The sequence below is a fragment of the Aptenodytes forsteri genome, unplaced genomic scaffold, assembly GCF_000699145.1.
Source record: "Aptenodytes forsteri isolate BGI_AS27 unplaced genomic scaffold, ASM69914v1 Scaffold155, whole genome shotgun sequence".
In the NCBI taxonomy this organism is placed as follows: domain Eukaryota; kingdom Metazoa; phylum Chordata; class Aves; order Sphenisciformes; family Spheniscidae; genus Aptenodytes; species Aptenodytes forsteri.
This window is the reverse complement of record NW_008794446.1, coordinates 1,829,774-1,842,935: the sequence shown is the minus strand read 5'-3', so window position 1 is coordinate 1,842,935 and position 13,162 is coordinate 1,829,774. Positions and strand designations below refer to the sequence as shown.

The window sequence follows — 13,162 nt, the reverse complement described above, 5'->3', positions numbered from 1 at the left end:
GGGACGCCCGCTGGCTGGAGTTCGCCTTCGAGCCGGGCCGGCAGCGCTTCCGGGTGTGCCTGCTCCGCTGGGCTGGAGATCGTCACCCGCACCCCTCACCGCCCCGTTACGGAGAGATCCTCAACTACCCCCCGGCGGCGGCGCCGGCGGCCGCGGGTGGGGAGGCAGCGGGGGACGGCCACCCGGTGCCCGCCTCGATGTGGGACTGCGAGGAGTTCCTGCGCCTGGGGCTGCGCTACCGGCACACGGCAGCCGGCGGCTCCCCCAACCGTGACCTGGTGCCGTTGGTGGCAGAGCTGCGGGAGGCAGCGGGCAGTGGAGCACTGCTGAAGCGCGAGTACTTCCAGGTGCTGGTGCGGATCCGGGCCGGGACTGAGAATGCGGCCCCCAAACCCAGCTTCTTGGCCATGCTCATGATGGAGGTGGACCAGTTTGTCCTCACCGCCCTCACGCCTGACATGCTTGCGGCCGAGGATGCCGAGTCACCACCAGACCTGCTACTCTTCAACATCACTTCGCCCTTTGGCCCCGGCCAGGGGCACATGGTCAGCACAGACGACCAGAGCTTGCCTGTCTCCTCCTTCAGCCAGCGGGACGTGAGGGAGCTGCGCATCGCCTACCAGCCACCTGTGGAGGACTCGGATCGGGAGCGGCTCTTTGAGCTTGAGCTGGAGGTGTTGGACCCAGAGGGTGCTGCCTCAGAGCCCTTTGCCTTTGTCATTGTGGTGAAGCCCATGAACACCCTGGCACCTGTGGTGACCCGCAACACTGGCCTCGTGCTCTATGAGGGGCAGTCGCGGCCTCTCTCAGGACCTGGTCCCAGCCCCAACCTGGTGATAAGTGATGAGGATGACCTTGAGCAGGTGCGGGTGAGTGTGGTGGCAGGGCTGAGGCATGGCCACCTCACTCTGCTGGAGGACACCCCAGCACCTGCTGCCCCTCGTAAACACTTCACAGTGGCTGAGCTGGCAGCAGGTCGGGTCATATACCAGCATGATGGCAGCGAGTCTCCACTCAGTGACAACCTGGTGCTGCGGCTGGAAGATGGTGGCTCTCGCCACCGTGTTGAGTTCCTTTTCCCCATTACCCTGGTGCCCACTGATGACCAGCCGCCCCTACTCAATGCTAACACGGGGCTGGCCATGGCTGAGGGTGAAACAGTGCCCATCACCATGCGTGCTCTTAGCGCCACTGACATTGACTCGCAGGATGCCATCCTGCTCTTCACAGTGGAGTCTGGCCCCACTGCTGGGCAGCTGCTCCTCCGTCAAGTACAGCCACCTCCTGGCTGGGAAGAGGAGGAAAAAGATGAGGGCTTTTCTTGGAGGAGGGTGCCGGGTTTAGGAGGGAGCTCCCTAATCTATGAAAAGCCAGTGAGAGAGTGGCTGCAGCAGGACATTGTGGAAGGGCGTCTCTATTACCACCACTTCGGGCCTCACAGCCCTGGCCCTGGGGTTGTGTTGGACCAGTTCATCTTTAGAGTCCAGGATGACAATGACCCACCCAACCGCTCCGGACCACAGACTTTTGTGATCCGGGTACATCCCATAGACAGATTAGCCCCAGAGCTGCACAGTAGCAGCAGCCTGCACTTAATAGTTGCAGAACAGCAGGTGACCCCACTGCGGAGGAAGCACTTGTGTTACACAGATCAGGATTCAGGGGACCATGAACTCCACTACACAATAATCCAGCCCCCCACTGACACTGACACTAACCACCCTCCAGATGTATATGGAGCCCGCCTTGGATCCCTCGTGCTGACCGAGGACCACTCTGTGGAAGTTACCCACTTCACCCAAGCCCAGATCAATCATCACAAGATATCATACCGTCCCCCACAGGAAGAACTGGGGGTGGCTCCTCATTTGATTCAGTTTCAGTATCAAGTGCAAGATGCAGCTGGCAATGCAGCCGAAGGGAGTTTCACCATCTACCTGCAGCCTGTGGATAACCAACCTCCTGAAATCACTAATACTGGCTTCACTTTGCCTGAGGGAGGCAGCCATGTCCTTAGTCCAACTGAGCTGGATGCCAGTGACACGGACACTGAACGTGCCCGTCTCAGATTTATCCTGACCCAGGCTCCTCGGTATGGCCAGTTGCAGCTTTCTGGGTACAGTTTGATTCCGGGAGGTGTCTTTGGCCTGGAAGATATCAGACAAGGGAGGGTGGTGTATGTGCACAGTGGAGCTGAGACCAACAGTGATACCTGCAGGCTTGACGTGAGTGATGGGGTTCATTTTGTGCCCATCACACTGAAAATGAACGTGCATCCAGTTGATGATGAGGTTCCTACACTACGGTTGCCCCCAGGCACTCTTGGTTCCTACCTGGATGTGCTGGAGAATGGTGCTGCTGAAATCACTGCTAATGTCATTCAGGGCACGGATGAGGATACAGATGACTTAATGTTGACCTTCATTGTAGAGGATCCTCCTCAGCATGGGAACATCCTGGTCCAAGGGGTGCCTGCAGAGAGATTTTCCCAGAGAGATCTGCTGGATGGTGCTGTGGTATATGCTCACACTGGTGGTGAAATAGGCCTTCTGCCCAAAGATGATACCTTCAACCTTACCTTGTCTGACCTGTCTGAGGAGTGGAGCATCAGGGGCAATGTTGTTCAAGGAGTTTCAGTCTTGGTGACCATTCTTCCTGTTGACAGTCAAGCCCCAGAGATTTTTGTGGGGGAGCAGTTCATGGTAACGGAAGGTGACAAACGGGTCATTACTCCTGCTCACCTCAGGGCTGAAGATGTGGATACTCCTAATGATGACATACTCTGCACCATTGTTGCTCAGCCGACATCTGGGTATGTAGAGAACATCTCTCCAGCCCCAGGATCTGAAAAATCCAGAGCAGGTGTAGCTATAAGTGCTTTTACCTTGAAAGACCTCCGTCAAGGGCATATTTTTTATGTCCAAAGTATACATAAGGGTGTAGAGCCTGTTGAAGACAGATTTGCTTTCCGCTGTTCTGATGGCATTAACTTTTCCCAAAGGCACTTTTTCCCCATTGTCATTATGCCAATCAACGATGAAGAACCTGAAATCTTTATGCGAGAGTTTGTTGTGATGGAAGGCATGAGCCTGGTTATTGATACTCCTATCCTCAATGCAGTTGATGCAGACATCCCTGCTGATCAGTTAATGTTCACAATCACCAGGCTTCCCAGGCATGGCCACATTGTGAACCAGCTGGTCAATGGAACTGTCCTAGTGGAGAGCTTCACCTTGGATCAGATAACAGAGAGCTCCAACATACTCTACGAACACGATGACTCTGAGACAAAGGAGGACAGTTTTGAGGTGAAACTCACAGATGGTAAACATACCATTAGGAAAACGATATTCATCATGGTTATTCCTGTAGATGATGAGACACCCAGAATGGCCATCAATGATGGCTTGGAGATTGAAATAGGTGAAACTAGAACTATTCATAATAGAATATTGAAGGCTACTGACCTGGATTCTGAAGACAAAACCTTGACATACATAATAAGATACGGGCCACGACAAGGCCTCTTGCAGAGAATAAAGCCTTCGGGTGGAGTTGAGAATATCACCCTGGGGATGAACTTCACCCAAGATGAAGTGGATAGAAACTTAATTCGATATATGCATTTTGGCCAAGAAGGAGTTCGTGATCTTATCAAGTTTGATGTGACAGATGGAATAAATCCTCTCATTGACCGCTACTTTTATGTGACAGTAGGTAGCATTGATATTGTCTTCCCAGATGTAATCAGCAAAGGAGTTTCTTTGAAGGAAGGAGGGAAGGTAACCCTTACTACTGATTTGCTTAGCACCAGTGACCTGAACAGTCCAGATGAGAACTTAGTTTTCACTATTACCAGAGCACCTGTTCGTGGTCATCTTGAATGCACAGATCAGCCTGGGGTACCCATCTCCACTTTTACTCAACTACTATTAGCAGGCAATAAAGTCTATTACATTCACACTTCAGAAGATGAGGTGAAAATGGACAGCTTTGAGTTTGAGGTGACTGATGGCTATAACCCTGTATTTCGTACTTTCAGAATTTCTATCAGTGATGTGGACAATAAGAAACCTGTCATCACAATCCATAACCTGGTGGTGAGTGAAAATGAATACAAACTGATAACCCCATTTGAACTGACTGCAGAAGACAGAGATACACCCGACACATTGCTAAAGTTTACCATCACTCAAATACCAGTGCATGGTCAGATCATGTTCAATAACTCCAAACCAGTCACCACCTTCACTAAACAAGATCTAAATGAAAATCTAATCAGCTACAAACATGATGGCACAGAATCAGTTGAGGATAGCTTCTCTTTCACTGTTACAGATGGCACTCACACTGATTTCTATGTCTTCCCCAACACTGTGTTTGAAACGAGGAAACCTCAGACTATGAAGATTCGAATAATGGCTGTGGACAACAGTGTACCTCAAATTGTAATAAACAAGGGTGCTCAGACTCTCCGTATTCTGGCCACAGGTCACATCGGGTTTCTGATTACCAACAAGGTGCTCAAAGTGGAAGACAGGGACAGTTTACATGTTACTCTCAAGATCAGAATCACAGAGGGTCCGCGCCATGGCTTCCTGATCCACCTGGGGAAAGGCAACCATAGCATCAGCCAGTTCTCCCAAGGTATTACAATACTCCATGCTTTCTTTAGATCTCTGGAAACATTCTTTTTCATGCTAAACTCTATAATAATTGATGGGAGAAACTTTCCAACAGCGAGCTTATTTATAATGGCTTTGTTAGTTTTTAGTTCTGTTCATTATTTGTTGCATCTGTGACAGCTTTAAACAGGAAAGGGGGTCTACTGGATGAACACTGAATAAAGGAGCATCTTTGCTTTGGAGAGCTTGCAGTCCAAATAACTGTGATTTGGACTTTCTATCAGTGATAGAAATTTGGATAACAGGATTGGGCTGCGCATGGTTCTGGATCTTTACAGGCTGAGTGCCTTCTTTAAACAGTTTTATTTAGAAAATGCTACGGGAGTGGCCAAGCTATTATTAACTAATGGCCATACCATGGCTAGGGTATCAGTTGCTATACAGTCTGAGCGCACTTAACTGTAAAAGCAAAATCATTTCCCAAACATGGGGAAATAATATATTATGAGTGCATTTGTTGCCTTAATTACACAAATCTTAACCACAAAGTGTTTGTGGTAAATTAAAAGGTAATGTAATTGTTTTAAAATTATGTCAGTGGTACTTACTTTTTACATGGAACTAAAATACTAGGTGGTACATAAATATAAACCACATGTGCCGTATGTTCTGAAATAAAGCCTCAACACAAGGCTATGAAGTAACTTTAATTGAAAGGGGAACATTAGCTATTCTCCAGAGAATTATCCGTGTTACTTTGCAATGAGTTAATAGCTGGTTAATTAAAAATGAAATGATGTTCCTTGGAGCCTCCTGCAGCTGCGGAGTGAGCAGACAGCACAACTGCATGGAGACTCAAAATTAAAGGTGCCCAGACAGGCTGGGCTGTGTAGGTGGTAAGGCTAGAGATGAACGCTTGTAGTTGGCTGTATTTCATTTCACAGAGCCCATCCTGGTATGTATCCCATGTTACAGTCTTGGCTGTAGTGATGTTCTTGTCAGATATACCAAATCTTGCAAACAGGCCTGATGAACTTTTGAATGGCTGAGGTGCCGTAAGTTTTGCAGTGTTAGTGCAAAAAAGCGGATGAGGAGGGACCAAACCATGTCTAAGCTTTGGGAACAACCACAGCTCCTTAAATGTAAGGCTTCAGTAGTGAACTGCAAGTAGTATTAAGAGTAGTATTGTCAGAATAAGTGAGAAACAGAAGAGAACGGGAGTGAGCAAATAAACAGATTAGCACTTTTTTAGTGGGTTTTCTTTTACATGGGAGAATGTAGAATTATTGAGTGGGTGTTCCTTGAAAGCAGACCACTGCATAGCACAGTGATATCCCATTTTTTCAAGGAGGGGGGCACTCAGGATAGGTATATATTCCATTCTCTTTTGTGCCATGTGGCTAGGTATACATTTGTCAGATGACCAAAATGCAGTTGTTACTTGGCTTTCAATTGGCAGTCCAACCACGTCACATTCTCACTGGTCTTCACGCAGGCTTTCTTAATATCCTGGGGCTGCCTGAGCTGGGTGAGAAGCATGCAACCCTTAGGAAAAATGGGTTTTAAATCTAGTGAGTATCCCCAGAAAGTGATATAATTTCACAGTTTGTCCCTGACTGGCACAAACACTCTAATTTGTGTTGCGTTGAAGAGTGTTTTTGAGAAATACACATTTCTTCAGTAATTTTGTCCTTTGGCCTCTATGAGCAAATATCTCCTAAGCATCTGTGTTATTTCTGTGGTATCTCTCTTCTCAACTTCCTAAATGCTTTTTATAATGGTTTGTATTTTATGAAGCAAACACATAAAAATGGCTTATGAATGCAGGGCCAGGCACTTGAGGGAGACGAGGTGTCTGGAAAGGCTGCATGAAAGGCAGAAAGCATCAAGCTCACACAGGCATAATACATCTGCTGAGGACAGGGAAAAAGAACTTGCTGGAAGTCATAGAATAACCTGGGAGTGGAAGTCATGGATGAAAGGGCACTGTCTTTTCCTTTCCTTTTTCTTCAGATGCCCTCTTGTCTTGAGCTGCTTTGGGTATGGGAGAGGCTATGAGTGTCAGGGAGACAAAGTTCTTTGCTGAACCTAGAAGGCTACAGTTTTGAGAAGTAATGTGAGACACACAGGTCTTATGTAGACCAAGCTGCAGACTCAAAACTCTGTGTGTAGTTCACTGTTGTCCCTCATCTTGTGGCTCACTACCATTAATATGCAAAGCACTGTCAAATCCAGAGTAGTGAATTGATGCATATTTCAAGCTTATGCTATACTGAGACAAATAATTATCCAATGTTCAGGGCAGGCGTAAACAAGACCCTCTTTTGCCATATTCTTAATGATCCTAATGTAAGTGCAGATTTTGCAACCAGCCATGAGTAATAGTTTTGACTTTAGGATGCTCCTATATTGACTATTGGACTTGCTGTTACACACTTTCTTTTTATGTTTTGATCTCCCCCCTTTTTAGGGGTCCTATCCTGCCATGTAGGGCAACCTCTTGCAAAGTGCTGAATAGTTCTGGTTTCATTAACATGTGTGGGTCCTGATGGGGCTTGTAAATTATTCATTACAGTCTTCCAGTTTATGTTGGAAGGGACCTCTGGAGGTCATTTGGTCCAACACCTACTCAAAACTGGGCCAACTTTGGAGTCAGATGAGGCTGTTCAGGGTCACATGCAGATGAGTTTTGAAAGCTGCTCCATAGTTTGTGAAGTCCATCCTAATACTCTACCACCTCACACTGCCGTTCGTTGGATTTGCGTCTGTGGTTGTATGAACAGGCAGCCTGACCGCTTTGAGTGAGGTGACATTGATGAAAAAAGATTCATTGTGTGCAAGCAGCTCGAGCAGTTTGGTTTTTCAGATTGCCTGTAACTGAAAGAGAGGTCAGAGCGATTGTTTAGCAAACAGCTTTCTGCCTTATGCTTGAGATTGCTTTTCAATATCTGCCCACAAAACTTTATCAAGTGCTAGAAAGGAAATTAGCCTAGCTTGCAAGATGAGCTAAAAGCCTCCAGTCAAAATGCGGTTGTGCAGAATATAGTATGTCCATACTATATACCAAATATAGTTTGATTTATTGTGTATTTTGTTCAGGAAAAATCAGTGTGGGGCTTTCTAATTAGTATACATCAAATACTTCTGCCACAAGTACAGTAGGTAATCTTTTGCTCATGAGGCTCATAGAGTTAATTGGGATTGCTCAAAGGGGGTATTAGAGTGTGGAAGAATTAACTTCTTGATAAAAGGTCCCCAAATTCTGCAAATAGTTTGTGCTTTGTATTCTCTTCTATTTAATTGTTAAAATAATCTGAATGAGAGAGAGAGACAGGCAAGTGACGGTAACGAAATAAAATATTCTTAAAATACATTAAGCAGTTCCTAAGTTTATTCAAGTACTGTCTGTTACTTCATGTTACACTTGAAAGCAGCACTTTTAATTCATTATTATTTCTTTGTGCTTTATATTTACAATTTGGTGATAGTAAATGCAGAGAAAGCTTAAAGAAAAACACTTGTCACATGGTAATTTCTAGTCTAGTGCTGTCCTAGGACAAAAATACATACAAAGAATATTGTGTATGCATAATCGTACTGCACTCGTCTCTGCAAGTCAGGGCTGGAATTTGTTCATAGCAGATATTCATTAAGATTAGATAATTTGTTTAAAAGTGAGGAAAGTCTATTAAGGAACTGCCAAGTCTTTCACATTTAAAGAAGTTTAGTGGTACATAACAAGTAGGTAGCTGATGTTTGGATAATGTTTTGAATGTACAAAGTGTGACGGACTGCTGAGCACTGTTTTGGGAGTCCCATGTGGGTAAGTTTGTGAGTAAGGGCCAGGTCACATCCCACAGCTCTGCAGGTGTGCTGAGGAGCCAGGAAGAAGGGGAAGGAATAGTGGAGGGTAAGGATCCACCTTGGCAATAATATAGCTTGGTTGATGTCTCAGGACTCCAGGTAGTCTCCTGAGGCCAAAGATATCTACGTGGCTACTCCAACCAAATACACAGCACTATGCAAGCAATGATTTTATTCAGCATTCACCCCAATAATGCTTTTTATCTTCTTTTTCAGGCAAGTGTTTTCAGAGAGACAAGTGAATTATGTTATGAAGTGCATTTGTTTTTTAAAGAATATATATTAATATATATAACCTTTAATAACCACATCATTTTTTCAGAATTTTAAATGGGAAATCAGTGCCCTGATATAGTGGAGATAATTATATTTTTTTTAATAGAAAATTATGTTGGATGGATTTCAAAATTATGTTGGAGAATTTCAATATCACATTAATATTTAGCAGGCACTGTAGTTATACAGTAATCAGAGAATATATATTAATATATATAACCTTTAATAACCACATCATTTTTTCAGAATTTTAAATGGGAAATCAGTGCCCTGATATAGTGGAGATAATTATATTTTTTTTAATAGAAAATTATGTTGGATGGATTTCAAAATTATGTTGGAGAATTTCAATATCACATTAATATTTAGCAGGCACTGTAGTTATACAGTAATCAATTGTGCTTACAACTAGGCAAGTTTTAATATAACTAGCATAACCTAATCAACTGTGGAAGGAAAGTGTAAAATTGCTCAAGTGATTTTGAACATGTTCTTAATGAACAGAAAACAGGTCAATCCTTTGCAATTATTTTGACAAAATTAAGATGTTTGGATGACAACTGGCTTTTTTTGATGAGGTGGTCCTGGCCCTGCAAACACTGGCTCAAGTGCTTACCTTTATATATGTTGGAACCATGGATTTTGATAAGGCTACCCACATGGGCAGAGATGAGTACTTGTGTAAGTGTTTGCAGGATGAAAGACTTATTTGCTCCACTGGCATGAAGAGGTATTTGTTTGTGTCCTCTTTACAGTCCCATAAATTTTTGATCTTTAACTTTCAAACATTTATGGAAGAGATTCTTCAGTGACATGTATTTGCTGATAATATTCTTAACTTGTTTGCCCTAGAAAATGTCTGACTACTTTTGGAACTGAGGATTTTGAGGAGCCCTAACAAAAGTGCTTTTGGCTTCTTTTTCCTAATGCATATGCCCTAACACGGGAGGAGAACTTGGGTGGTACTTGAGCTCCACTTTAATGCTATTAATTTCTAACACTTCTTTTCTTAAAAGAAGTATCAAACATGGATTTTTGCCAACAGCAGTCTTTCAAAGAAAGTGACAAAAATTAGTTTTTATGTATTACATGTTTCTTATCACTGCTCAAGGAAACCAGAAAACACAATATTAATATGTATTTGTTTACCTTTTACATACTTTCTTTATTGCAACTGATGATTCAAAATTGTGCATTGAATTTTTTCTTACTGAAGTCTTCTCTGTCTACTTTAATTGCATCTGTTTGGGTTCTTAAAACAGTCAATCACTGTAAGTTTTTGAGCACTATTTATGACAGTTCATATAGGTTATATGCCATATCCTTTGAAAACATGCTGATAGGAAGGATGGTCTGGTGGAGAGGGCATTTTTGTGGGGGACTAAAGAGATTGAGATCTCTCTACTGCAGACTGTGTAGTGATACCCTATCCTAGAGGTAGACCACATGCCAGAAGTAATCTAGTTCTAGAGGTGGGGCGGGGGCATTGTGTGGACTAATTTGTCTTGCCTCTTGAATGGAGGGTAGAACTTAACATAGAAAATACGCTGGGTTTTGCTCCCGTTTCAGCCACAGATTTTCTGTGACCTCTACAGTACTTCTCAGGATGAAGAATGACAGAATCAATATCTTAGTGGAGATACACCTCTGTTTAAGAAAATGCACCACTAAAAATATGAAATAGTTCTGACTGTTGAGCCATGTTTTTACATTTCCTTTCAGTTCTTTTTGTAAATACATCTTAAAAGAAAGAGGGCACTGGGGAGGGGGAAGTAAAGGGAGAGAGAATGAATGGTATCTGTAAAACTTCAACGTTGTTAATACTGAAATTCCTGAGCTCTGCTGGAGAACCTTGACCTCTTTCTGATGACGCTAAACTATTTAATACATGTCAAGTTTTTCTATAAAAACAGTTTCCTACCTTCATCATTTAAAATAAAATCTATTTTTCCTGACTCTTTCCAGCTGATATTGATGATATGAAGATATGCTATGTTTTACGAGAGGGTGACAATGCCACCAGTGACATTTTTCATTTCATGGTTGAAGATGGTGGTGAGTACTCTTAAGATCTGTGCTTTTGTTGTTCTTGAAAGAGAAAGAGTTTAAGTATACTTTGGGAGTTTAAGAACATTGAATTTAATTGAGGGAAGTCCATGTTACCTCCTGGAATATGATTTTTGTTATGACTTTCCCATATTGTGGAGTATTTCTGGTGATTACAAAGAGAGGTGTCAATAAAATGGTAATTGCATCTAATGAAAAAACACTCAACCTACTCTAGCAAGAAAGTGAAATTTTCTAAGTCTACTCGGATACCTGGGCTTTCTGTAGTTTTACCTTTGTATTCCTTGTCCAGGCTCTTTATACATAAATTCTCATAAGCCTTTTACCTTGAGAAACTTTCTAAATTTTGATTTGCAGTTATGGTTGCCTACCTTTTTAAAGGTTCCAGCTATAAGACTATTCATATGGACGCATTGTCTCTGATGTACATGTTGTGTAGAGTTCAAGTTCTGATTCTACCTACTTAACATAACAGAATCCTCAATGGCTTGTCAAAGATCTTTGTCAGGTGACTGATGTGAATTCTCCTGACTAATATTATTTTGTAGGATTGTGGAGGATGCAAAACGAAAGACTAAAACCAAATTGAGAATACTGGCATATACTCGCTTGAGGAAAAAAATACATAGTTGGTTTTTTTGTTTGTTTTTAAAGAACAAAGAACAGTTTAAGGGGTAAACAAAACACATTAACAGGCCTTTTTTTTTCCATCCGAAGTCTGTGCTTAATATGGATGTTCCTAAATGTAGATATTCCTGTGTGTGGTAACAGGTGGCTAGATTATGTTACTTTAATACCTTTTTTAATATGTGATATATAGCTCTATGAGTAATTGGCAATGAATTTTATTAGTTGATTTAATAATATACTTCTTAGAAAAAATGTTTCAAGTTAGCTTATTTTCAGCTCATGTGTACTCAGCTTGTGTTACTGCTTCATAAGAAGCACAGCCAATTAACAGTATTAAGATCAGTGAACAGGGATTTGTCCTGTCTGTCACAGATGGAACAGTTTTGTCACCATCTACCGTTGCTGGGAGTGGGATATTAAAGCATGTTCTCTGGTTCATTGTGCTGGAGAAGCACAGAAGAGACACTACCTCTAGAGACTTTTGAAAATGTCTTTGCAAATCTTTGCTACATCAGAGAACAAGTAGTGAGAGAAGAGTTTGTAACACTTGACTTATTTTCCTTAAATGTTTTAACTGAGATATAGGTTAGAGAAATTTAAAGCTAAGTAAAAATAATGGAGCATGGGGTGCTGTATTTTCTCAGTAACAGGGGTGAGAAATCCAGCATTTTAATCTAGCTGTATTTCCACCCTCTTCATAAAGACATCAAAGCCAGTGTTTTGCAGCTCAGGTATATTTTGACAGAATTTCAGTGGTACCAAGACTATTGTTTTAGTGGTTTTGATTTTAAGCCCGACCATTCTAAGAGACTACAGAGAAGATCTGAGTGAAAGATGCAGCACAGACTACCAACATCCACAACAGAATGGCACACTTCAGACTTCTGTCTCCTGTATCAGGAATTTTGCAGTAGTAACAAGTTTGTGACGGCTACCACACAGCACCTGATGTTGTAAATGAAAGTTTTGATTTTAAGCCCGACCATTCTAAGAGACTACAGAGAAAATCTGAGTGAAAGATGCAGCACAGACTACCAACATCCACAACAGAATGGCACACTTCAGACTTCTGTCTCCTGTATCAGGAATTTTGCAGTAGTAACAAGTTTGTGACGGCTACCACACAGCACCTGATGTTGTAAATGAAATAAGTGGGACTTCACTTAAGCTGAATTGTGCCATAGTCCATAAGTGATCCAGTTGAAATCAAGAGGGGTTTCAAAATGTAATTCAATGAATGAAAATGTGTTCATATTATTCAGCTAATGTTATTTCAAATAAGTGGAAAAAAAAAAAAGGCACATCTTGCGACCCAAGTATTTTATATCTTCCAGTCCTCTCATGCCTCAGCGAGGGGAACCTACACCACCAGTCCCTGCCTTCTTCAAATAACATGAATTAAAAAGTTGATTTTGCCCCATACCTCTAGCGTTGCCTGTAAAATACTTTTCTATGTGTCTTGGAATATTTGTTCATGGTCTATGAACTGCAAATAGGAGAAGAGCATGACTTTCTCTAGCTCCATCTTTTGATGGTTGATCTGCCCCACTCATTGTACTTATGCGAATAAATGCAGAAGCTCTTTTGTCAGCCTCTTAAATGATGATAGTCTGATTGGGGCCCGAGTCTGTTATCTCAGGCAGTTGCCTGGGGGCCAAGTAAAAGGAGTCATCAAACTCGTCCGGTGTGAATTTTGCTGT

At 42.6% G+C, this 13,162-nt stretch overlaps 1 protein-coding gene across 1 annotated transcript in view; it reads left to right on the top strand.

Annotated features, from left to right (window-relative positions):
• Positions 1 to 2: 2 nt before the first annotated feature.
• FREM2 (FRAS1 related extracellular matrix protein 2) overlaps positions 3 to 13,162 on the top strand; it is a gene marked incomplete at its 5' end in the record, with an annotated part of 140,994 nt that continues 127,834 nt past the window's right edge. The window contains 2 exons of the mRNA XM_019474842.1: positions 3 to 4,647; positions 10,731 to 10,820. Coding sequence (XP_019330387.1) covers positions 3 to 4,647; positions 10,731 to 10,820 — 4,735 coding nt within the window. The remainder of the gene's footprint in view (positions 4,648 to 10,730; positions 10,821 to 13,162) is intronic.